The 26,401-nt window shown below is 37.8% G+C and overlaps 1 protein-coding gene across 3 annotated transcripts in view; it reads right to left on the reverse strand.

Annotated features, from left to right (window-relative positions):
* Positions 1–26,401, reverse strand: part of HEATR1 (HEAT repeat containing 1) — a 35,527-nt gene that overhangs the window by 5,383 nt on the left and 3,743 nt on the right. For all 3 annotated transcript variants that reach the window (XM_030499050.1, XM_030499048.1, XM_030499049.1), the window contains 32 exons: positions 26,033–26,134; positions 25,165–25,305; positions 24,369–24,580; positions 23,009–23,142; positions 22,100–22,208; positions 21,646–21,756; positions 21,041–21,158; positions 19,688–19,795; positions 19,190–19,285; positions 18,100–18,188; positions 17,607–17,818; positions 17,216–17,337; positions 16,516–16,713; positions 15,855–16,038; positions 15,434–15,582; positions 13,725–13,917; positions 13,024–13,196; positions 12,486–12,653; positions 11,372–11,614; positions 10,514–10,645; positions 10,017–10,123; positions 8,650–8,793; positions 7,760–7,878; positions 7,368–7,489; positions 6,060–6,188; positions 5,229–5,459; positions 4,437–4,563; positions 3,407–3,570; positions 2,758–2,804; positions 1,801–1,924; positions 831–971; positions 330–619 (listed from right to left, as the gene is read on the reverse strand). In XM_030499050.1, coding sequence (XP_030354910.1) covers positions 330–619; positions 831–971; positions 1,801–1,924; positions 2,758–2,804; positions 3,407–3,570; positions 4,437–4,563; positions 5,229–5,459; positions 6,060–6,188; positions 7,368–7,489; positions 7,760–7,878; positions 8,650–8,793; positions 10,017–10,123; positions 10,514–10,645; positions 11,372–11,614; positions 12,486–12,653; positions 13,024–13,196; positions 13,725–13,917; positions 15,434–15,582; positions 15,855–16,038; positions 16,516–16,713; positions 17,216–17,337; positions 17,607–17,818; positions 18,100–18,188; positions 19,190–19,285; positions 19,688–19,795; positions 21,041–21,158; positions 21,646–21,756; positions 22,100–22,208; positions 23,009–23,142; positions 24,369–24,580; positions 25,165–25,305; positions 26,033–26,134 — 4,739 coding nt within the window. The remainder of the gene's footprint in view (positions 1–329; positions 620–830; positions 972–1,800; positions 1,925–2,757; positions 2,805–3,406; positions 3,571–4,436; positions 4,564–5,228; positions 5,460–6,059; positions 6,189–7,367; positions 7,490–7,759; positions 7,879–8,649; positions 8,794–10,016; positions 10,124–10,513; positions 10,646–11,371; positions 11,615–12,485; positions 12,654–13,023; positions 13,197–13,724; positions 13,918–15,433; positions 15,583–15,854; positions 16,039–16,515; positions 16,714–17,215; positions 17,338–17,606; positions 17,819–18,099; positions 18,189–19,189; positions 19,286–19,687; positions 19,796–21,040; positions 21,159–21,645; positions 21,757–22,099; positions 22,209–23,008; positions 23,143–24,368; positions 24,581–25,164; positions 25,306–26,032; positions 26,135–26,401) is intronic.

Here is a 26,401-nt window from a genome sequence, read left to right on the forward strand (position 1 = left end):
TCAAAATCACCTAGTCCAATCCCCCTGCCATAGGCAGAGACATCTTTCACTAGTTCAGGTTGCTCAAAGCCCTGTCTTTTGTTCAAAGACTTAATAACAATAAGAAACTTGAACTCTACTGATTCTACAACTCTTACAATTTCACCACTAGCTTCTTAGTTCTATGACCAGGAAGCACCTTTAAGCACTACAAATACCTTTGTTCTTATCTATAGTAAACACACACAGGCAGACTGCCACTTGGCCTTCACCAGCATTCCTTCAGTAATGCATTTTAGTATAACTAATTCCTGCTGCAACTGGTTCTGTTAAAAAGAACCCAACAGTACCTTGGAAGCTGAGGTATTGCTTGGGCTTTCAGCGTACAGGTGACCTCAGCTATACAAAGCAAAGCACTTCCCATCACATTCTTTTCCTCTTTCTCTGAAGAAATCAGATCAATGGCAGTTTTCAGAACAGGAACAAACGGCACTGGATTTTCTGTGCCAAAGCCTTTGCAGAGTAGCTTGAGGCTGAACAAAGCAGTTTGCCTGTTGATGGCTTGCTCCTCCTCTTCCTCTTTTCTTTTACACTGTGCAATAGCAATGAGCTCGGGAACTAGCTCTAAGAGCTGCAGGATCTAAAAGGACAAGAGAACACACACTTTAGACATGCAATTAGAAACTCAGAACATGCAAGGTAACGATGGTCAGGGAGCCTACATCTCACTACTCCAGAGCTGCCTGCCAGACTTGGCTACTTGTTGTCTTTACATATAGCAAACCACTTCTACATCTATCTCTCTCTGGGTACTTCTGCTAAAGGAACTGAGTTTAAGCACTTAGCCTCACCTGGCTCTTCTGCCACTTCGTGCGTTGCTGCACCTTATTGTTCAAAAGGTCCATTGCCTTACGTCTCACAGATGGGAGCTGATTCGTTATTAGTCCCCTAATTACAGGGATGAAGGTTTCTGTTGGCAATAAGGCATTAACCTACAAGAAAACACAAACAAAACAATACCATAAACGCTATTCCATGTGCTGTGACCTGGTAGCCTCCAAATGAGACAGGAAAACTCTCTTTGATTTCCCACATGGGTTTCAGGATCAAAGATCAAGAGAGGACAGGCCAGCAATGCTGGATCTGAGGCAAGCAAAAGAACAAAGCAGGTTCCAGTTACAGTACTGTCTGTACTAGCTGCTAACCAGCCATTATCCACTACCTCTGAGATTTCCTCAGCAATTCCTGTTTACACTGGTGAGCTCTCCCTCCTTACCCTAAAATACTTCTGGTAGTGCCCTCTGCACATACATCAGGAAAACTGGAATATGCTTCACAGGCAAAAAAACCCCCAAAAATCCAGAAGAAAAGACACGTGCTCCACAGCATGCAATGAGATAGCCAGTCCAATTCTACAAATATACTTCTGATCAGAAAAAGATTAGAAAGAAAAACATAAGGAATTTTTTTCCTCAACTTCAATTCCATGTAGAAATATACAACAGTTCTATTAGCATTAGTTAAACCATTTTATGAGCTAACAGTGAGAAATGCTGCCAAAAGCCATTCTTTTCCACCATGTAGTGAAATGACTGCATCCAGCCAGTAGAATACTAACTAGAGGAAATAGGCATTCCTGTCTAAGCTGTTAGCTGTAGTTACTGAAGTTGGTAGAGGACTTTAAACAACAATGCACCAGCTTGCAGACCATCCAATAAAGATCAGTACTAATCCAACGGGAAATCCTACAAAGGTTATAATGATTTTAATAAGCAAAAGCAGAAGTGTCACACTGCTAACATGAGAGCTAATGAGACATACTTTATCCAGCATATCATAGGACTTGCTAAGTAGAACCCTCCAAAATTTGGCTGTTGGCTTGTCCACGTTTCCTTCCACTGAAGATGCCACAGTGTTAATATAGTGAAGAACTTCTTCTAATAGCCTAGGTAGAAAGGAAGCATCTTTTAGTAATAACAAGGACACTAAAGAAGTTGACTTTCTTACTGGAAAAGATGAAATTTCACAGAACAGAAACAATAAAAGAAAATGAAACACCTAATGGAGAGACTAGCAGATCACATGTGCATATTAACAAAAAGCTATGGCAGTAAGGACAATCACGTGCACATTACAGAGGTCTACCTATTACCCCCAGATTAGCATCACATAAAGGAGTAGTTCTACTTAAGAACTTTAAAACAAAAACAATATGGGAAGATACAGATGTTTAAAAATGAGCTTTTAAGGAACACAGCATTTAAAATAAATCCTACACCCTTTTTCACGTAGAACAAACATAAAAGTTAAGCTTCCGCAACAGAAACCCTCAATTTTGCATCATTGGCTGTTATAGCCCAACAATTACAACTGTGAGCTGTGATTACTGGTAATTTTCTTACACCAGCATAGGGGCACCTGTGAACCATGATTTTTTTCCTACTAATGAAGTGACATGTTTTGCTAAAAATCTGGAATTCTTGAAGAGACTCCATCATCAATAGCATAACAGTTATGGCCAAGTATGCAAATAAGCACTATTGGAAATGCAGAAAGAGTGGATTTTGGAAAGAGCAATAAAAAACTCCACATCATATAAAAACCAAAAAATCAAACCCCAAACAAAAAACCAAACTAAATAACTTGCATACAGTTTGTTGCTGAGCACAATTTAAAGTGTCCTTGAGGAAAAAAAAATTCTAATGAAACTATATTTAAAAAACATTCCCAGGTTGTAGTAGAAGCTAGAAATAATAGTGGAGCAGATTTAAAGCATACCTCTGTTCCAAATTCTGCAGCTCTTCTGTTTCTTCACATTCAACTATCTGGTTTAAAAAGGAAGAATGAAAACGCCAAGTGTGAAACTTCCATCTCCCCATTAAGATAATATCCCAGTGTATGCAAATTTGTTTGTTCTAAATGAAATGTCCACTAACATGGTAAGCATGAGTTCCCCACATTTGCACTTCATCCATTATTCCAGAGGAAAATCTGAGAATCTTAGGCAAAGCAGTCGCAGTAGCAAACACATTTCATGCTGGTGGACAACATTCAGTTGAAAAACAGGGAAGTACTTCCAGCTAGAGAGTTAATAGGATGAATCCCACTCCAAACTTTGAGTTATACAGGCTGTGAGTGAAATCCGACTCCATAAAGCCACTGGGAATTCACTGGGACCAGAATTTCACTTTATTACCTATTCATCAATCACACAAACAGTCTATCTGGAAAAGCTGTATTAAGAAACAATTAGCATTACTGAGAGGTTTCAAAATTCCGTCAATAAAGGTGACAGTAAGATACACTGGACAGTGTATTCTTTCATCCCCTTTGCATATAAAGCCATATTAGAAAGCAAATTAAATCTCATCTATTACAGTATGGCACAGTTAATGTGATAAGTTTAAAAGCAATCTGCCATTATTACCTTCTTCACAAAACTCTGAGAGGATAAAAGCTGTGACAGGAAGGAGACTGACAAGAACTTGAAATGCCGAAGCTGTTTGTCTGAGTGACACTCCACATTAAAGAGCTGCCCATCCTGATTTTTTAGCTTTGTCTTGCATGTTGACTTTTTTGGCCCAGGATCATCTGTTGAAAATGTTCACAAAACAAATTTGTACCCAAGAGAAAAAGACATTTGATTTCTGGTTATGGAAACAAAGTAAAATTAGAGTCAGAGGCCTTTCAAGGATAGTCATTCTGCAGTATCCAAAATTATGTCGAAGTTCCAAAGAAGATGCTCTGAAATACCACAGGAGATGAATTTTTTATTTCAACAGCCTCGAAAAAAGCAGTGCCGTTTCACAGCCATGCCATCAGATCATTTTTACATGAAGAATCTTTTTTCTTGGTACTAAAGCTATGGTACACTGGCTACAAACATGAGTCTTTAGAAGCAGGACCAGATACACTGCATCACACACCAGATATTACTGGTAGTCCCTGTGATGTTGTCTTCTGTAACAGCTTTCATTTCAGCTGAATGATTTACTTGATCTTTTAAATGAGGACTATCATTTGATTCTAAGTGCTCAAATTATAATTAAAAGGATTTAAAAAAGGTAAGTAATCACATATCAGCCGTATTATTAAAAAAAAAAAAAAGTCATTATAGTAATTCTGTATCCCTCAGTCTTCTGTCAAGAGGAGTAACAGAACCATAGAATCATACAACGGTTTGAGTAGGAAGGGACACCTAACGTCATCTAGCCATGGGCAGAGACACCTTCCACTAGACCAGGTTGCTCAAAGCTCCATCCAGCCTGGCCTTGAATGTTTCCAGGGATGGGGCAGCCACAGCTTCTCTGGGCAACCTGTGCCAGCGCCTCACCACTCTCATAATAAAAAATGTCTTCCTTATATCTAGTGTAAATCTACCCTCTTTCAGCTTAAAACCATTACCCCATGTCCCCTGCAACAGGAGAGTTTACTTGCTGACTCTGTCTTGTGGTTACCCTCTTTGTTCTCTGGCAGCTCTGTCAAGTACTGGATTATTTTCATCATGCTCTGGAACTGAGTCTGTACGTTAAATTCGCAACAGATGGAAATCCAAAATGCAGTGTCTGCTTCCAGAACAGCATCCTGTTTATGGTTTCAAAATAAAGGGGGAAAAAAAAAAAAGATCAGGAATTAGTATTACTAATAATGATGAAAACACTCAAAAACTCCTCAGTGAGTTTGTGAAAATGCCATGGTGACCTGGATTAACACCAAGGGTAACAGCAGTAAGCTCTTGGAGAGGATGTAGTTCCAGAGTGTAGAGATTAAACTGCTACAGTAAAGGCTGTATCTTTTCACCAGTGTTGCTTTAATCTTTTCATTTTTCCCATAAACTATGCTTTCACCTAATCCAAGGACCTGCCTGCACAAAAACATAATAGTTTTTATCTTGGTCTGTACAAGAAGACCAGTATCACGTGTCACAAACACAGTTATTATAAAAAACCTAACTTTTAAAATCCTGGAGCCCTTCATAATCAGATTATCAGGTCTTCAGGTCTGCTGAAGCACTGCTGTATAATATGATCAGATTTATTGTTTAGGCTCCAGGACAAAACAATATTGTATCTGCAATACAAATTCTATCAACATCACCATCAGGTTATGCTATAACAAAAACTCAGAGCTCACTATTTATTTTGTTATAATCTAAGGGCTTGTCTTGCACTTCCTTAAAGGACAGATCGTGAAGAGAAAGGGGAAGCTTAGTCTCTGCAGGAGAAAGGTGACTCCACTAGTCTTCTAACCTTCTCTGTGCTTGATGTTGCAGTCACGGTTTTGGTGACATACTGCTCGAACAGCAGCACTAGGAGAACCCAGAGGAACTTGTCTCCTCCCACTGTAGTGATCAACTGGGCCAGGATTGGCAGGCGGCGGTGCTCTGGCACATGGGGCAAGGCATCCACAAACACACGGATGATCTTGATCACCACCTCTTCCACACTTCCAGAGGACCCTGACAGATCACTGTCTTCAGCCTGTGTACAAACAGGTACGGCAGTTCAAACAGATTATTGCAGGTGGGTATAAGTTCTTTCTTGTAAATTCAGAAAATGAGAGAAAGCCCTGCGTGCCTGACAATAGCATTACCAAAAGCAGAATCTCAAAGAGAAGGTAAGTGCTCCAAAAGAAACAGTTTTCAATCACACAATTCCTTCTCAGTGTTTCAGGAAGATGCTTCAAATAAAATCAGAAAAAAAAGGAAGGGTAAGGGAAAAAAAAAAAAAGGAAGGCAGAGGAAAAAAGGGCGGGAGGCTACTCTGCATCAGTTGATGATGAAAAACCTCAAACTTAAAGTATGTTTCAGGTCCTCTTTAGGTACAGTTGTGATACTGTTTTACCTAAACCATTTATGAAGTGCAGGAGCTTGTAACATTAGAAAGAAGCAGTAGTCTGATGAACTCGGTCAAACAAGGAGCAGCCTGTTAATACAGTTATATATAATTAATTTCTATCTAAAAATAATCCTAGATTAGGCTACAACTTATTCTACCACTGATATTCTAAACCACTTACTCTACTTAACAATCTTATTGTTCACCTTTTTTGACTCTTTTGCATGACATAGACAGATTTACCTGTATAAGAGCTGGAATAACCATCTGCACTGTCTTATTAATTACTTGGAATGTGTAAGTATCATCCAGACGCAAGACATTTGCTCCCATGAATGTAAAAATGGGCATAATATTGTGGAGAACTTTATCCTGGAACAGAAGACAGATGAGATTAATTATTTTTTTTTTGAACTCTGCTGTTCTGCGTATTATACCTTAAGGCATTTCTCCTTCCCACAAATGCCACAAGGTTCCTATAAAAGAAAATGAGACTCATTAGTATCTTCAAAAATCTCCACTGAACTCATTTTAAATGTAGAGTGTCCCTTAAAGCCAATTACTATGTGATTGTTAGAGTTCTAAGTATTACTTAGAAACCAAGATAACTTCTAAGCAAGTAATTCATGAGTGGAAATTCAGAGTTTAGTCTGATGAAATACTTAGCGCCATGCAAAATCAGCTATGGGTAGATTTGCAGAAGCACAAATGTGAGTGTGGTGCAGATTCCAGTCATTTTCATACCTTTCCCACCCACCCTTTTTATATCTGTAAAACATCTGCAATATTTACAATCATACAATGGAAACCAACCATGTTCATTTTAAATTTTGTCTTCTTGGGGGGTTAGACTGTAAACACAGTAGTTAGTTTGAGGGCTGGATTAGAGGTGTCACCTAACTCAAGAGTTAGTTTCCTAGATTTTACCAAAACTTAGAGCAAGAAGTTATGAGCACATCTTTCATTCAGTTTTAGTGAACTGAACTAGTGGTTTAGATTTAAAAAGAGAGATGAGACTCATACGAAAATATTTCCTCGTACTCTGACCTTGAAAATCTTGTAAGAGCTAATACTAATGTAGAATAAAACCTTGGTTCTATAGCAGGTGATGGCAGTACAATGGCGACAAAGGAAAACAATCCCAACAATCAAAATCCAAATCTTCCACAGATCTGTCAAAAACATTCCAATTTTTGCCTTTCAGAAAACGCTATCCTTCCAAATGTGTGGAGAAAGTACTGAGGTAAAGATGAAGATGCAAATTCAGCCTGATACATCTGGATACATTTTTTGCTGCTTTTATAATTTCAAAAGAATCTTACTTGGAAGAGTGAGTGTACAGTCAAATTTCAATCCATCAAGTATCAAGACAGATTTGATCTCAAGTTAAATGGAATAGAAAGCCCTAAAAGAGCAGGGAACCTGTATATTCTGCCTCTTGCTCCTTTTAGAAAGTTTCTCCTCATATAACAGTTCTATATGTTCTTCACTCTTCCCAGTATTTGGAACCTGAAGAGAAGAGTCAACGTATAAATTTCAGGTACTACTTACAGGAAACATGCCAGCAACAGCACCAAGGAGAAGCAGTGCATGGTGGTGTGTCTGGGGCATTTTAGAAATCCTGATGCACTGAACTATCAGTTCCACATTGAATTTTTCTTTGTCGAGGGTACCTGCAGTGAAAAATATTCACTATTAAAAAATATTAATACTTGAACGGTCAACCATGTAAAGAAGAAACAGCATGCTCAAGCACTGGTTTTAATTGGCAAGCCATACCTAAGGGATCTATAAAAAAATGATTCAGAAGGCAACTTTGTGTACACTGTAGACAAATCTCTCTCTCCTTAACAATACTATGTAGACTGAAAGAAGGAAAAAGTTAGAGGCCATTGTTTCAATGTTGTACTGGTGAGAGAAGAAAGGCATCTAGCAATTTTTACCTGCTGGGATCTTGCTACGCTCTGAAGTCAGTTTCTGACAGATGCTTAGCAGGCAGCTGAGGATTAGCTGCTTTGTATATTCCATATTTTCTTCTTCTGATGCCATAGGTTCCAGACACCTACATATTCAGGAAAAATATTAAGAGATTGAAAAAGGAGGCAAAAGTAAGTGACCAACTGCATATTAAGATACAAATAGCCAATGGCAATCTTCATTCTACAGAAGTTCTAAATTGAGGCTTCTAAAAAGCACTTGACAAAAAGTATCTCCTTTTTTGTTTTCAAGCACATCAACTGGTCTTATAAAAGACATTTAATCAAAGCACTGTCAAGAGCATAAGATGATTACCTGAAATATGATTGCTGGCCTATGTAAAGGCAAGTCATAAGAAAAAAAGATAAATACCCAACCTGTATGTAAACTTTCCTAAGTGTCTGGAGATAGGGCTGGCAGAAAAAGCGACAATTTTCTTGAGTTGCACTGCATGAAGGCTGCTCCACAATGTTTTGAGAGGAATTTCAACACTTAGAGTATTATTGTAACAGCTTTGCAAAATACACAAGTCCTGTCAATTGTGCCAGTTTAGCACAGGTGTCATCCTTCTTAGCAATCCCAAGCCCTCCACCTGAGAAACAAAAGCTTCACTAAGAAGCTATGCATCAGGGAAATATCTTGAAAAGCCCATCATATTGTTTAAAGGGAAAAAAAGTTACAAAAACTTTCCATTCCCCTCATCTGAGGTACCTAAAAGAAGTTCAAGTAAAAAAGTAAAGCTAAGCTACCAAACATGGCAAAAAAGCAGAGAGAAAGTAGCCCACATTTAACACTTTAGAGTGTCTGCTGCAGAATAGAATGCTCAAGGACTTATGTGTTACGGAGGCATGATTACCGGCTCAGCAGGTTAAAAAGCGGAGGTACCAATGCCTGCGGACGTCTAAGTTTCTTCTTATGCTGCAACAATTCTAGAATAAGCATAATCCTCTGCCAGCTGAAGTGGCTTGTTTCTGGTGCCAGTTCTGCATCTTGAGGCTTTCTGAAAAGGTAAGACAATCAATCAGGATACACAAAGAAAACTAATGTGTTTCAGGGGATAAACACAAGCATAAGTGAAAAAAAGACAAGTTTTCTTTCACATAGTAATATCCTTTACTGCTTCGCCTGGGAGAGGTAGTAATGTGTGGGCTTTTGACTGAAACAGCGACACATTTTGAACAAACAGAAAATCCAGACGAAACTTGGAAAAACAAACAAGTATAGCGTGCCTTCTGCATACAACAGTTCTACACAATGAAGCAGGCTTCTGTGGAAAAAACCTAAAATCTATTACCAAGTAACTGTCCAAATGGTGATCTGCTTGCCATCCAGGAAACTTCCATTTTAGAACTACTAGTTGTCTAACCACTGACTATGCAGGCAATGGGAGTGTGTGTACAACTGTGTGTGTTTATAAACTCTCATAGACATTTACAGATGGACCAATCTAATGGTGATGATTGCTAAAAACGGCCAAGGGAAAGAAAACAAGAACAGCTATTCTAGGTCAAACCAAGAAAAGCAACTCAATATCCTGTTTCAACAACAGCTGACAGCCGATGCTTAAAGAAGAAAATAAGTACAGTGGACAAAACAGCTCCTTCCTTAGGAGAATGGAGAGAAGAAACAAGACTAAGATTTCTAAAAATTACAGAATCACGGAATGGTTTGGTTTGGAAGGGACCTTAAAGATCATTTAGTTACAACCCCCCTGCCACAGGCAGGGAACTCTCCCTGCTACTACATTTTGACTGAACCTATTTTTAATCTCTGCACTTTTAATTATTATATTAACAATTTAACTGAAAGAAAATACTGGTTTCCAGTCAACTATCAGGAACACTTTGATGAGTATCTGTAGGCTTCAGCCATGTATATGTAATTTGTCCATACATCTTTATTACTAACAAAGGTTAATACCCAAAAAAAAGTGAATCTTGTCCAGTTGTGTCAAGCCAGATTTATAAGAGCAAATGTCAATATTAAAACAACTGGATCTTTAAGTTTGGGGGTTTTTTTTATTTTTTTTAACTATAGTTCCATCAGTTCTCAAACAGCAACAGGAGCTGGTTTTCTCCTGCCCAAAGTAGCTCAGAGTCATTTTACCATGCAGGGGAAAGAAGAAATGGATGCTTATGCTTTCGAGACAAACCATGTGACATAGTAGAACATGTTGCCTTTTCAAACTGTACAGTAATATTTTGGGGTTTCTAGTTATTTTACCTCTGTTGCTGCATTTTCTGCCGTCTAGTTTGCTGAACAGTGGCCAGGCTTGTGGTTTTCCCAGGAGGCTCCAGTTCCCTGACTATCTGCTCAGCACACACCGAAATCTGAAACAACAGTAACGCAAGTACCAGTGAACAACGTGTTGTATCACACATCCATACCCCCTCTTTTTATTTTAAAATCACATCCCTTTCAGGCACATATTTGTATATAATCCACATATTCAAGTCATATCCCAGAAAATTAAAATCAGTGCAGCAGAAAGAAGTGACTTTGGGTGAATTCATTCACTAATGCATGGCTTTTAAAGAAATACCTTCTAAAAGCAGTCATTTAATAAACTTTTCATGCATTAACCCAATTATATTCTGTGACAAATCGTTTCTGATTCCTTTCATGTTACGAACGATATAAACAACAAGTGTTACTGAAGCGACACAGAAGCACTGTAACAAGTTTGAACATATTTCTGTGTTCTATAGATTATCACTTACCCCTTTAAACACACTGCTAATTGTCTGGGCACAAAGTGGATTCTTGCAGTTTAACAGTAAGTCAAACAACACTTTCAATAGCTTCTGTTGCACCATCCCATCTGACAGAGCCGCAAAGAATGGTTTAGTAATCTACAAAAGGGAAAAAAGAAAGGATGCAGGTTTACTGCAAGAGGGCAGCAAAAATCACAGGCTCTGGAACTCAGGTCTGTTGGATTATGTATGATACATCCAACCACACATGCATGTTAGTGTGAACATATATCATAAAAATATGCATATTAACTACGTATTTGTATATATACAGGAATCCTTAGATGCAAAGCACATACTTGTGCAATAGCCATCAGACCCACTGATGCCTGAAATTTTTCACACAGCTTGCCTGGTGGGGAGAACAAACTTGCTGTTGCCAGGCTTTGGTAAGTATATGGTAATACCTGGCTAATAGAAGGCCTGAATTTGTAGCCTCCTTCAAATGAGACTATTTCTCACCTACTACATTTTCTTGACAATTTTTCCTCAGAAGACAAACATGAAATAAAGCTCCTGCCTGACTGACAAAAACCAAGGAGAGTGGAACAGTAGTATCTGCAGGCAACGATAAAGGTATTCATTTGCATGCAAATACAATGATATTTCTATTCTGTGCTTGTCAAAACGCAGAAATAAAGCAAGCAGCAATTTCTCCTTCTGGTAAATTTAAGAGAGAAAGTTTTGCAACCTGTTTAGATGTTTCCAAGACACTATGGAGACCAGGAAAACTTGTACTAAAAGAAAAACAGGTCAAAAGGTAGGGACTCCTTAACACAGAAAGTCCTGAACACTGCTATTTGCTTTAACCATAAAAAGCCATACCTGCCCAAGAGCAGTGATCTGAAATGGTGGAATTTCTTCATAGATTTTCTTGGCAGCATGCAGACTTTTGATAAATAAATCCAGACTCTGCTGATTCTTGCACAAGAGGGTTGCTGAATATTCATTAAACTTTCCAAGGATGAGATGCAGGAGAACAACTTCATCTTTCAACATTGCCTCAGGATTCTTAAAGACCTTCTCTAGTAACCGGTCTAGTGCAGGCAAGAGGTGAGAAAGAATCATCTGCAAACAGAGGAAATTCATAACAGAAGTTTTTAATCCATTCTCACTTCAACGAACATCCAACAGCACACCTTCATTTTACTGTGACATCCCCTTTGGTAACACACCGCTTACAGTATTTTATGTAACAGCTATTCAAGAGGAAAAATACAAGACTTACTGCAAGATCACCATAAGTACATGCTATTAAAGTAGCTCATCTGCTACTTTGCTATTCTCCTTTGCAGAGCAGTATTTCATATTTCAAAGAACAGAAACAAAGCAATTATTTTTCACTGATTTATGATTGCTGTCTCTTACAAAACCCAAATGTGAGCAAGAACGCTCATCCTCTATGCAGTTCACAGTCCTTTTGAGACACATACAACTGAACAGAGCATAAAAATTCATAATTTCATTTGTTTTTTGAACATCAAACTCATGTATTTTCCAGCACGTAGAGAAGTCTAAATATATTGGGTAAGAGGAAGTATAAATAAATAAATCAATAAACAAATAAAATTGGTAGTATTATCTAATACGTTATGATTCTCTACAGAAAACTCCATGTTCAGTGATATCTAATCAAGGTAATAAATTTCTTCTGGAAGAATCTTCCTACAAAACAGTCTTTTTCAGTAACATCAAGGGAGTTTCCTTAAGAACTCTAGTACAAAATCCTGCAGCCCTTACATTCCTGGAGTATGCAATTATTTTATTTCACTAAAACATACTTTGCAGCACAACTACATATTATTAGAGGTGTCAACTTAATCCCTAATAGTCTAATACATTAAAAAGTTATTTAGCAGGATTATTACTAAATGAAATTTGATTTCATCATTTCAGTCAAGTGCAGAACCAAGAAAACAACTAGAAAGGTGGTACTTACTTCACCATGGACTTCATGAATAATTTTCATTAAGTTTCTTGTAATATATGATGGGAAAATGGGGTTCTGTACACAATCAAGTATGTTTTCCAAAGCTTCCGACAATTTTTTCTGCTGGGACTTCTGTTTTGGTTGAGTCTCAAGCTCCTCAAATAGAGTTTCCATAATCTAGTTCATTAAGAAAGTGATAATTAAGTTCTTTCCTTGAATATCTACTAATAATTACTACTATCTACTAATATCTACGCCTTAAATATCTACTGAATGCTTTTGTAATAATGCAATCTAGGTAGAGTTCTTAATCTGTAAATAAACCACAAATTAATACCTTTTATTTGACTGATATCCTCAACTCTCTGTAATAAATCACTTGAATATTTTTATAGTCTTAAAAAAAAAAAAAGAAACCAAAAAACAGGCTACTATATTCTACAAAGACAAGGAACTTTCCCAGTTAACTTGACTTCTTTAAGAAAAGATAACAGCTCACAGCAGCAGACAGAACTTGTATTAATGTACACCTTAATAACAAAGATACCTGTGCTATGTATTTAGGGTCAGATATGATTTCTTCTGTCTTTTGCTCTAAATGCTGAAGAACAGGATGAAACAGAGACTCCTTTATCCCTCTCAAGGAATGGAGGCAGTTGAGAGCAGCCCTTCGTACTTCGCTCACAGGACTACCCAAGTTAATTAGCAAAGATATCACCACTGCAAAAAGAGTGAGGGTAAGAAGGACAAGAAAACAGAATAAAGTGAGTGGCCAGAATTTAACATATCTGTCCCTCTAGAGGCATCAACATTACTTTGGAATTAAAGAGTCATCTCTTTTCACTATAAACCTCTAGATTACACAAAACCAATACGACTCTCACAGATCATGGCTCTGAACTTCTTCATCACAATCCTTATATTTGTGTTTAAGCTCAGAGAGTTCATATATTGCTACTGACTGCCACATCCTATACTGCTGATGTAAGGTGCTGTAGCTGAAATTTTCAGCATACGTGTGTGGTTTCTTTAATGTTTTTAAGATTAAAAAACCCCATGGTTTCACCTACTTTCAAGCTTGGTCTAGTAACTGCAGCAGTGAATCAGCAAGAGAGCTGTTGCTGCGTAGTGCAGTTGAACATAAATAACCAGATATCCTTTGTAGTATAAAATATAGTAAAATTGCAAAAAATTAAAAAATCCTGTGATTAAGTCTTAAGATGAGAGATAGATGCTGCTTTACTTTACCTGGAGATGATGGCAATAGCAGTTGTTTCTTTTTTTGGCACGTCTGTGATTCAAGCAGTGCATAGCCAATATATAGAGCTTGAGTCTGTAGCATTGCATTGACTTCATAGTTCAGCTGATTTGAAAGGTTATAACTGTAAGTCCATAAAATCGAAAGGAATTTGAAGAGAACCTCTGAATCTTTTAGATGTACCTTAAATTTAACAAAAATAAAAGAAAAAGATAAAACCACTTGTTTATTAACTAATTTGTCTGGCAAAATGCTACTCACATCATTTGATAAGCCATCCAAATCAAAGGAATGCACAGAAAGAGAATTAAAGAGTCAGAAACAGTGTCTTTTGGGAAGAAAGAGTTATTGAGTTGATGTGTTTGGGTAAACAGTACTTCCATGTCCACAGGTCCAAATGCTGCTTAACAGCTGGCTTATTTAACAGATAACTTGTAGTCTACAGGTATGTAAATGCAAGGGATTTTTCTTTTTTTTAATGGTTACAGACCGAAAACACATCCACATGAATATTTTTATAATATGTCAACTGCACAAGAGAATTGTTATATGCAAAATAAATAACTTCTATTTGCTGTTTTGTGCAGCAGTAAGCTTAATATTTAAAGTCCTCTAAGTAATCCCCAAATTTTTCAATCAGTCATACAAAGTGATTTTTCACAAGTCTATAAACTAGTGTCTCAGAAGAGCTGGGCAGCACAGCTTTCTGTGCTGCTTATTCACACCAAACTTCATTCTTCGAATTTATCCTGGCTGGGCTGTATAGGCCTTATAATAATAGAGCATGGACAAAAACTAACAAACTCTGAATCACAAATGTATCACTGACCATTACAGACACAGGTCAGAGCACCTTCTCCCCCCCAAGTAGTAACAGATGCTCTGAGAGGATTAATTACAGTTTTTCACACACGTCAGCCTTTAACTACCCAGACACCGAATCAATCTCCTTAACAGCTCAGTGTCAGTACAACTTCGCTAGATCTTGGAGTGACTGATAATTAGACAAAGTAATATACAAGTATTAACACCAGAAACATGTTTTCTTATGAAATCGTTGCTATTATGTCCTTCCTCTGTTTGTGCTTGTTTGTTACTGCTGAAACAGATCAAATTCTAGTAACAGCAGCTTTATATCAATTACTTGCTTCTCTTTACCTCAGAATGTACAGTTATCACTCCCTGTCATCTAAAACCCAGATTGCCAAAATCCTTTATTCTCTTCACAAAAGTGCATCACTTGATGTGGGCGAGAAAATGTGGGATGATGTTATAAGGAAACATGCAATGTCTTCTAAAAGTTTTCATATGTTAATTTAAAAACTAACAAATTTTACAGAGCAACTGTTTGCTTTGCTCCCAAGTAGGACCAAAACTTTCAGCTCAGGTTTCAAGCTCCTGACCTGTCCTGCAAACCAGTCTGATGTTTCCACTTCTGCCTCAACTGGGCCATTTATTGGTTTGTTTGGTTTTGCCTTTTTTTTTTTTTTAGCTTTAGTTTTATATTATTATATTAAACTAGGCTTAACTAACCAGCTGAAGCTTAGGCTCCCATCTGCCCACACCCAGCATGCCACAAGCAGCGTTGCATGATCAGTTCTCCATTTCCCTCAGTTTTCAATTTAATATAATTTTAAAATTATATAACCCCATAATAGTTGATGACTAATAATTCAGGCAACAAATGCAAAAATAATACCCTGAGTAAGAGGTTCATCAATGCTCTGTACTGGACAGCATTGCTTCCCTCACTTGCTCCACAGACAAGCAGGTCAAATAGCCCCAAAAGGAGGTGCAGGTAATCTTGGCCATCCTGATTCAGAGATTCGGGATTCCACCAAGTTTTCTCTAAAAAATACAGGTTATAAGTAAGACACAGTGGATGCATATGAACACCTTCAGAAACCAAAACAAAACACACATCTCTAGTTAAAAGAAGACAATACACTTGGCTGATTTCATGTTCACAAGTAAGTAATCTTTACAGATCTCAGTAAAAATAAACGAATAAGGTAATGGAAGCAAGTATTGCTTGTTTCCAACAACTTCTGAAGACAAAATAATTTACCTTCCTTCTTCACTTCATTGATATAGAAGACAGTCAAAACCTTAACACTTACCTTCTGAAAAGGAGAGAGGAGATTTTAGGCCATTAATGAAGGTTTTCAATAAGAACAGGAACATGGCTGACTCTTCTGCATGAGCAGCCTGATCACTATCGAGCTTTTCTAAACAGGCAGTTAACAAGTCCTTAGGCACTAAAGTTTCCTCTGTTGTTTCAACAGACCAGTTTAGGGGAGTTTCCTGTGAATGAAAATTCATTTTAATTCACACTGTCACAATTTCATGCCATGGAAGACAGAAACTGAGCATTAAAATTCAGCAATATCTAACTTCCAATCCTACTGAATGAGCCAGCAAAATATTTACTCAGTGAGTAAACCCCATGATATTCCTAAGCCACATGATGCCATGCGGTAGCTGATGGAAAAGCCTCATACTTTGTGCCAGGCTCACAGCACTGAAACATTGAATCAGTTGGTGGGATGCTGGCTAAAGCTCTGGAATTTTATTTTTCAATGCAGACTCACTAGAGTGGTAAAATATAAGACCAATTTTTAATGGGAGGTTCTACTACTTTTGCCAAGTGCGTGGTTTTGCTCTGAAAAGAAATGAAGGTAAGATTTCCAGTCCTTCTCAAGGCTTCTGAACTTCTTCTCCAGTAAAAATAGATTTCTCCATCACAAAGAACATGCCCTCTCCCAACTGGTTACATCTTACCTCGTCAGGGTCACAAGATCTGAGATTTTTTATTTTTTTATCCAAGAAACAGAAGACTCTGATAGCCACTGAAAAATAACTCTCCTTCATCTGCGTATTGCAGCAGCACTGAACAAGCACTGAACCAATTATATGAGTAGTTACTTTCTGTCTCACACTGTCAGATTCAGATTCAGCAACGAGTATCAGATCATCAACCTTAGAAAGAGAGTGGAGGAAAAACAACAAGTATGTAAGACACTTAACTATGACTTTACACCATTTTCCATTTTCGTGTCAAATAAAATCCCTGTTACCTTCTATCATTGGTAACAAGTTACTGTCTGCTCTAATGGTACTCTTTGGAATCTGGGAATGCACAAACATCTGTTTCTCTGAACTAGCTGCAGGTACACTTGTTTGATCTCTGGAATTTTTATTCAGGAGACTAAAGATTCCTGGAATTTAGTTACACAAATCATTTGTCCAAACAGGTAATAGCTTCGCTTCTTCTTTTCCTGATATTGAGGTAGAAATCTATTTTATCTAGATTGTATTAGGGTTTGTTATTCAATGTATATATATCTGCCTAGCAGCTTGATGACAGCATACTAATGCTAAGAGCAACACATACAAAGTTCTTCTATAGCATGTCTGTTCTACTTCAGTGTCCACCTGGAAAGTGGGATCTCTTAAGGTTAGGGTAACATGGTACACATACCATTGGCAATAGTAAGGAAGGGTCCCCTGAAGTCATGTTTTTAGAAAACAGCAGAATCATTTTCTTGTTGGCCACTTCAATTAACTCTGCAGTCTTGCTGGATTTAATTGCCTCTTCAAGAGCTATTCCAAGGAAAGAAATCATAATCAGACAACCTAGGTATGCAAGTCACATACTAAAACACTGGTGTCTCAATATTCAGAATCAGTCAGAAACACACTGGACAATTTCTTCATCTTTTCAAAGAGATTTCTAAAGAACTCCATGCACACTCACAGCATGCTAACTTGTTAATGACAGGCAGTCTCCTTCAGTATGTGTTTAGGTTCAATGAGGATGATGTTCAAAATTGTCACAATTCTTTTGTTTACCAGATTAGTTAATGCTTTACCTTCTTGCCAACCTTTCAGTAAAGGGTGTAAGGAGCAGAGATCAGATTCTGACAGGCAAACAGCCATTTTCCAATCTGAAGATTTTGAATTTGCATTAGTGATTACCATAAAAGGTAACAACCGCATTACTGCTTCATCCAGGAGTTCCTTTTTCTCTTTCAAAATCTCCTCTTCGACCAAAATGTTTATTGCTCGCTCCAGAACCTTGCACCTAAAAGAGAACAAGTCACGTTGAAAACCCACTGCTCAATCATACCAGCAACATTTCCTTGGTTTGTTCTCCATTTTCCATGGGAATTTTCTGAATCCAAATAGCAGTGAGAACAAATAAGGAATTCATGGGAAACAGCAGGCAAATAATTGAACATTTTTCTTGCTAAAAAAAAAAAAAAGTACCTGAAGTGAAAAACATTTTTAAAGTATTCTTTAGAGTTACTTTTTAAAAGGTAGTTTATACAGAAAGAATGTAGACTGAAAATGGCAGAAACATACCACTTTCCATCCTTTGAAAGATCAGCTTTCTGGAAGATGTCCAGAATACTTAATACTACTACTTCTGGATTGACTTGTTTACTGAAAATCTGAAAATTAATCAAGAAAAAGGAAATGAAAATATAATAAAATAGATACACAATGGAAATGCATTTGCTATACCAAGTGGAAACAGGGATCAACATCACTAATTGTGTTCCTAGTGATACTCATGTAATAAAAATATTATCAAGGTAAACGGAAGTTATAAGGCTGCCCAGGATGGCCTCCTGATATGCTAAAGCCCACAGAATTTATTGAATGCAGAAAGGTCCTTTCCAACCTTAACTCATCTATAATTCTATGTCTGGTAAAATTGAAACAATAAGCAAACCACTTTATAATTAAGAATTGCTTTTACTTTACATAGCATCGGTATGACAAAAATATAAGGCACATTAACAAAAGATACTAAAGTTTAAAGAAGCACTCATGTGCTTCTATTCCTATTTTTTAGTGATTGAGAATGAATGAACACACAAGACCCTTTATACTACTGCTAATAATATTCTGCACTACTACTAGCAGAAGCAATAACGACAGACAGTTACTCTAGCTGGAAACAATCAGTACAATGCATACCAGAGTCCCATCCAGTAAACCTGAGCTGGAGTTTAGGACTATGTCACAATCAACTGACCAAATGACTTTCTCATGGAAAAACTCAACTGAGCACTTCTCACTAGAGTAATGACTTGTCACTGCACCATTTTCCATCCAAAAGGCAAACAACATGGCTTGCTTTTTTATAGAAAAATGCATAGGATGAGCAGGAAGGACACTTCAAATAATAATCAAAGAATAAAAAACCACATCAGTACACCCAGCTTAGCTGCAAACACTCTGGGAAATATCAGGAAGCAGAAATTTGAGGCGGAATTTTGAGGTAGTAAACGCAAGCCTCCTAAATTTGTGCTGCTTCATCCTGTTAAAGGACAAAAGCCGTACATTAAGGACATGAGTAGAACAAGGGCGATTACAATGAATATATTCCAGACACACATATTCAAGAAGAGCTCAAATCTCATCTGACATATCAAAAGCTACACACCTCCAAAGAACTGAGAGCAGACATTACAACATCTTTGTTGTCATCCTTGAGGCGATCAAGAATTGCTTCTTCTATGAAAGACTGATCAAAGCCTTCCTGAAAAAACGAAGGAAAAAAAGAGCCAAAGGAAAAAAATATATCATTTTTGGTAGCATAATTTACAGGCTTTTAATGAAATATCTGAATCCTAGTACAAGAAAAGTGGTAACATCATCTAAATTAAACCTCACAGGCAGACTAACTTTCAACAACAAAAGCAAGCCACTACTAAAGAATAACTTAGAATACAAGCATCTTAACAAACAAAAGCGACATCCACACTCCAGAATATGGAAAAATGGTTACAGAACCCCACTGAAAACACCATGAAAAACAGTGAGGATGACATATGCATACTTTAATGCACCACGCATCTTCAACTGAGGCGTCTGGCAAACAGCTTTTTGAAGACATTGTATCTTAAGTCAGTTCTGTAAGTGAGAGATTCAGGACACAAACCTTTGATGATTCAATAATATCTTTCAAATGCTGAAGAGCCAGGACCCGCACAGCTGGCTGAGGATGATTCAAACTAAGTAGAAGGGAGGTATCAGAGTCTTCCAGAAACTGAAATACAGATTTCAGAGTGACACACTGCATGTTAAAAATACTTTAAGTATATAAAAGGATAACGGCAGTAATTCTTTTAGCATTTTTTTTGTACCAGAAGAAAACCTGTATAATTCAGACCCAGAAAGAGCCAATTACAGAACAATGATATTGTGTAACTGTTTCAAATTTGTTCTGCTTCACTTTGGCAGACAGATTTTGCAATATAGCTTGAAAAGTACAGTAAGCCGCAGGCACCTTTTTGTCCTAGAAAAGCACTACACTTATCTAAGGATTCTGAGAAAGCTCCAGTGACAATATCAGTGTGACAGAGCACAGATAGAAACCGTTAAAAGTTATCCCTGCCAGTCCAATTGCGTGCACTTATCTCAGGAACCTTAAAGGCTATGAGAGTCATATGAGCCTTTGCTCTGCATGCCTTTTTTTTCTGTTGTGCAGTCACTTGCTGTGCAGTCACAGAACCTGCGCCTTTGTTAAATCAGTATAAAAATACATGAAGCACTTTATGTAGTTTATCACCTTTTCCTAAGTGCTTTCAGTCTTTCAATAATTGCAAACAACAGCTATAATACTAACCATCTCTTAATAATAAATTGCTTGGACATATCCATATCTGTAGTACTCATGGTTATTCTGCGTTAGGCTGAGCTTCAACTGCTCTTCAGAAATGGCACAGGAAGAACTCTGTAGTCACTCTATTCATCCATGTTACTGACTGTGAACATCCATAAAATCAATGCAACGAACAGGACCATATCACCTTCTCTCAACAGCGATGAAGTTGTCAACTTTCTCAAAGCAGACACCTCTGACACTGACAAAATCTTTAAATAAGATGAGGCCTTGCCGGGCACCACCATGTTCTCACTATCGACCACAACAGTATATGTAGTGGCCATGTTCCTAAGGAAAAAAACTATTGATAGCAATTGGGGCAGGTGGAAATGTATAAATTTAAACCACGAAAAGAAGCTCACACGGCTGTTCATGATAAGCAAACTTGAAAGATGTGACAGCTTTTGATCTTACCACAGTTTTGATCAAAGCCCTCCCACATTATATTTAAGTAAATTGTTGGGTTTTTTTGTGGGATGTTCTGTTGTTCTTCTATTGTGGGGTTTTTCGTGGGAATGGTAGAGACTTTGTTTAGAAAGAGGAAGAGAGAGCAGAACTTTGCCAATATCAACCTTCTGACAGTATAACCAGATAAGAGCTAGGATCATGAACTGAGCTTCTACCTACCTTGTATTTGCCACAGCTTAATGAAAGAGAAATAAATTGGTGAAAAAGATTTTGGTCAGCTTCATCTGTGCAATCTTCCAGATGTTTCTCCAACACAGACTCTAAGGCTTTAGGATACCTGCCAACAAACAAACCCTCAACGTTTTCCACAGGCATTACAGAAGAACGTGTATTTACTAGAGAAAGACAGGGAAATACAAGGAAGCTGAATGCAGACACACTCCTCTGAACCAGCTACTTTAAGGAGCTTTGCAAAGGCAGTGAACCATTACGTCTTTAACACAGCTGAACAGTATATAGACCACTAGGATAAATAATGAGCACAAAAGTTCATGCTGCACAGCTTTGTGTACACAGCATGTACGCAGCTATACATGCTACACAGCTGTACAAAGCCAGTAAGTCTGTGTCCACGTATTACAGTGGTAATAAAATATGTAAGGACAGATCAGTAAAATAAAGTTTGGACAAAGATTAGGAGTCAGTTATTTTTACTGTATTTATTTGGGCAAGAATATTGTGCTCACTATAGCTAATAAGCCAAGATCATAGCTGACATCAACACTCTACAGACTGAGGATCTGTCACAGAAATATGGAACTTACTTTCTCTCGAGAAGTCTGATAAGAGGAAGCACCTTTTGATTGAGTGCAGCCATTTTGGTGGGATTAGATTCAGTCTCTGTACCACAGGAGATAAACTCTTCAAGAAACTTGCTAAAATTGCAAACGAAAGAAAAAGCCGTGTTTTCGATAGAACAGTTTTCATTAATGTTATACAGCACACTGCTAAGCAGGTTAGGATTAATACACATTACTTATTCCAAGTACAGATTTGCTCCTGGTCTGAAGTTTCACTTTGTCCCACAAGTACTCCCAACCAGCACTAAAAGCATGGCTCTTCTGGATTATAGAATGTTTCAGTTTTGAAAATCCAGGTTTGCAGTTAACTTAGGAATTCAGAAAAACATGCCCATATAATGCTAATGCCATTGTCGAGAATTAGTTATTAAACCAGAAATTACTGTAGTACTGCAGAAGAAAAATAAAGTTAACTCACGAAGCCAATAGATTATCTAAATCCTTTTCCAGTGGTATACTCTGAAGAATAGCTTCAAGATGTCTGACATAAATCTCTCTCTCTGCCTCCTCAGATTCTTCTTGTTCCTCTAAGGACAACATATAATCATAAAACATGAACAATAGTTTGAGAATAGCCCCCTCAAACTCATTAAAACTAATAGCTTGTGCAGGCATCATGATCTGGTGAACCAAGCACACCACTTGAAGACCACAATGTTTATTGATTACCAGCATTACCTCTCTGTGAGCTGCTAGTGATGCTTTATACCAATTTCATTAAAATGACAAAGGCCTTATTGCCACCAATAAATTCGAGAATGCTTTAGAATGTTCCAGACCTGCTACCACAACCTGTGCCAGCAACTCCCTACAGCATTCCCTGGTGTGAATCTGGACCTCTTCACCAAAAGTTTTCCCAATCATGATTTGGCAGTTACAACTCCACAGTAAAAACAGACTTAGTAGTGCAGACACAGGCTACTGCTGCATGCCAGTCAGCCTTGCTGTCCCAGACCATTCCCGGGCACACTTAATTCATCAGGTAAACAAAGATCTCCACTATTTAAACTACATATGGAGTACACGTAATCTACCTAAAAATGGTTTGGCAGTACTACAATACATCTCTAAGAGCCAGAAATCTCATATATCAAAATTGAGTTACTGCTGAAATACTGCAAATCAACACCTACATCAAAGCAATGTAGATGTAACAATAGCCTTCTCTGTAGAGCTTGGGAACAAAAAAAGCGACACACACAAAACCTCTATCAGGCCTTCAACTGTATTGATGCAATTTTAATAGCAGAAGCAACTAAAACTGGATAGCTACAACATTTACCATAGCCATCTGTCAACAAAATTGTAATACTGTATGCTAACTTACCTGTATCACTTTTCATAACAGTGCTAACAAGGTGAGGCAACAAGTAATGCAGAAGAGGAGAAATATCATAGTCTGTTGAAAGGCCTTGCAAAAGCGTTACCAGTTCTGGGGTTCTGCACAGGTAATGAAATGGCCTGCGTAATGGAACAAAAGAAACAAGGAAGTATGTATGCTCCTCCAGGTTACCAACACTTTCAAACCATGCAGAATTCCTAAGGATTCATTTTCAGCAATAAGGGTAACAGCCTCATTGTAAACAATGCTGAAAAGACTCAAAGGGTTCTACTTCCTTATTGCCGGAGGTTCATTGGCACATTTAGTATCCAAGAAGAAAACAGGGTACTGCCAGTCATGTCGAGCACAGCTGCTGCAATGGCACAGTGAACATACCTATGTTTTTGCAAAGTTGCTAGTATGAGAAAAAATACTTGTATGGATTGCATTAAGAGATATCCTCATATTTAAAAGAGTACATCTATTACCCAGTGGCAGCAAAAGGAAGGGTGGAGAAATAATAGCTCAATGACAGGAGATCCTCAGACAGAGTAGAAGTAATTTCCCTTCCTATTAATAAGGAGTTTCTTTGGCTGGATGCTGCATAATGAATCAAACATGCCTCTCCTTAGTTCCCCACACCTTAGCTTTTAACCTATTTTCCTCTACTATGACTGTGTTCAAGTATCTGGAAGGTAATCACTGTACTTACCCCACTATTCTATTGGAACACCCACACTAACCTCTCTGCCAGCAAGTGAACTCCCTGTATCATGCGGGAGTTCCACCTCCATGTTCAACATGTTCATGTTAACAGCACTAGCTAACTGTATCTGGGCAGGGAAGACAGATCAATGGGAATGAAATAATACATGTATTTCCAGTAGAACACCTGACTTGTGGGTCCAAAGAAGTGGTGGTATAGAAGCACACACACTTCAAGTGTTAAACTATATGAACTTGAAGCTCTTCCGCTGAAGGAAGAGACTATTTTTTTCCAAGCTATTCAAATAACCTCTAATTTGCACCACCATTATTATGTTGTCTTCTCTTCCAGGATTCTCACTTTCAAGAAAACCTCCTACTGGCACAGTTCAGTTTTACACATTACAGCAACCCTTTACTGAGGGAAGTGGCTGGAGATGGACAAAAGATGACAGACTCGCACCACTGAGACTCCTTAAGCTGTACCAAACATACATGTTTCCAAAGCAAGCTAAAGAAACTTCCAATCCCTTTGAAATGTCAACTACCAAAATTTCTGATAGAAAAGTATCCCATTAATGAGGATAAAACCCCTCCAATTATTATCAAAGTGGGGTCTGAGCTTTTAAAAAGTGAGGAAACTCAATTCGCAAAGACTTACTTTTTTCCAAGTTTGTCTCTCTTCTGAGTTTGCAGAAGCAGGTTCAAGCACGCCAGCCCATCCCTGACCAATGAGGGCACTTTAGACAATGTTTTGCTTATTTGTAACATCAAGGAATGCACCAAGGGAGTCTCCACTGTCACTTTCACTGTCATCTGGCAGATTATCATGTATGTTGCCGCTCTGTAATCCTGTATAGATGATTTCAAGCCCTAGGAAAAGAGACAAAGGTGAATTTTTAAGACACACACACACACACGTAATACTACTAAAATAATAATAATACCTTAACATAAAAATAATTTTCATTATGACATCCATGGAATCACACTACCTTCTCCATGTGTTAACTTCTAAAGGATCTATAAAGTTAACTTTCAAGAGAAAGCTGTCATGCAGGGTGCAGAGATACAGAAGACACATTCATTAACTGCTGCTCTATTCATTAACAAAGTAACAATCCTAGAGGAAAGAGGATATTAACGCAGGCTGTTCACCCTGACTCCATTTCCTCATCATTTAGCAGGAGTCTCTGAAGCAAAGAGGCTAATTCAAACTGTGCATCCATTTCTCACAGCTCCACTCCTCACGCAGAGTAGGAAATAGAGTTCTTAAGTCCTCATCTGAGGTGTGAAAAAACATTATTCATGGACCTTCACCTGCCTGATGTTTCAAAGCAGGCTAAGAGTGATACGATACATTCCACACAGAAAGTCCCTCTTAAATGTTATCTGCAGATGCATGTCTGCAGAACACAGTACACTTCACACAGGAAGGAAAACAAAGCTTCAGGTACCTTTTGAATGTAAGGGAGCAGCATAGAGATTATAGCGTCTGTTATCTTCTCTGCGGCACCAAGAGCTGATACAATGGTGGAGGCATAAAACACAAGAAGAACTCTCAATTGAGCTGAGTTGCCGGGACACTCTGAAAAGACCTGGACCACAGAGAAATCAGTTGTTCAGACATCAGGAAAAGAGGAAACACACACAGAGCTTCCAGCCAAACCAGCAAAATCTCAGAACTCCAGCATGGAAGATCTACCAGCTCCTGGCACAACTGAAGTCACCATCTCCTCCTACCAGTAATCCCCCCCGGAGACTACTGCGCCCTCTTGCAGACAAGGTAGAAGGAAAACATTCTAGTTCTCTAAATAATTTGAGCTGTCGTACATCTTACCCTTCTGAGACTATAAAACTAGTTCTCTATTTGGCATTAACTGAGAAAAACCCAAATAAATCTGCTCACCTCCTAACATTCTCAAGTTCTCATTAATATTTGAATACATACATTTGAAAGACCCATGACAATCCTCAAAGGAGATACCCAAATTCAGATCAGTTACAAACTAATAGCAGGAATGACTTTATAAAAGAAATTAAGACAATGAAGTACGTTGAAGTGATACAGTATCATTAAATAATTCAGTATTGCCAAATTGTTTTGTCATGTCTCACTGCTTCTCAGCCATTTCCTTACAAGGATTTCTGATAGACTGTTGTCTATATAAATAATAAAAGATATTTTCATATTGCTTACTAATAAATTACTCCTTTTACTGTTTGATATGTAATTCAAAATATCAGTAAATAGCATAACACTATACAAAGATGGGGAAAACCAAGTGACAACAAACAAATAATGTTCTAGAATAAATGAACAACCTTCACAGATTTTGCCACCAGCCTGCAGATGAAATCCATGAAATCCAGGTCTTTGTAGCAGTGTGTAATGACAGTACCCCTCGCCAGTGGGACTCCAGGTTTCTTTACATGGTGAAAAAAGTAAAATCAGAACACTCCAAGGTAAAGTGAAGCACCCAAAGTAAAAATTAATATAATCTCTAAATTAATTCTACTGGTAAGTTAACATCACTTAAATTTAAATAAGCAATGGAAATCCACACCCCCTTCTGGAATTTTTATATCTACATTCAGACAGACAACTCACAGTATTACATGTAATTTATATTAAAACAAACATCAATTTTAGTAACTGACGTATCTTCCTAGTAGCAGCAAATACTTGTACCC

The sequence above is a fragment of the Strigops habroptila genome, chromosome 10, assembly GCF_004027225.2.
Source record: "Strigops habroptila isolate Jane chromosome 10, bStrHab1.2.pri, whole genome shotgun sequence".
Classification (NCBI taxonomy): Eukaryota; Metazoa; Chordata; class Aves; order Psittaciformes; family Psittacidae; genus Strigops; species Strigops habroptila.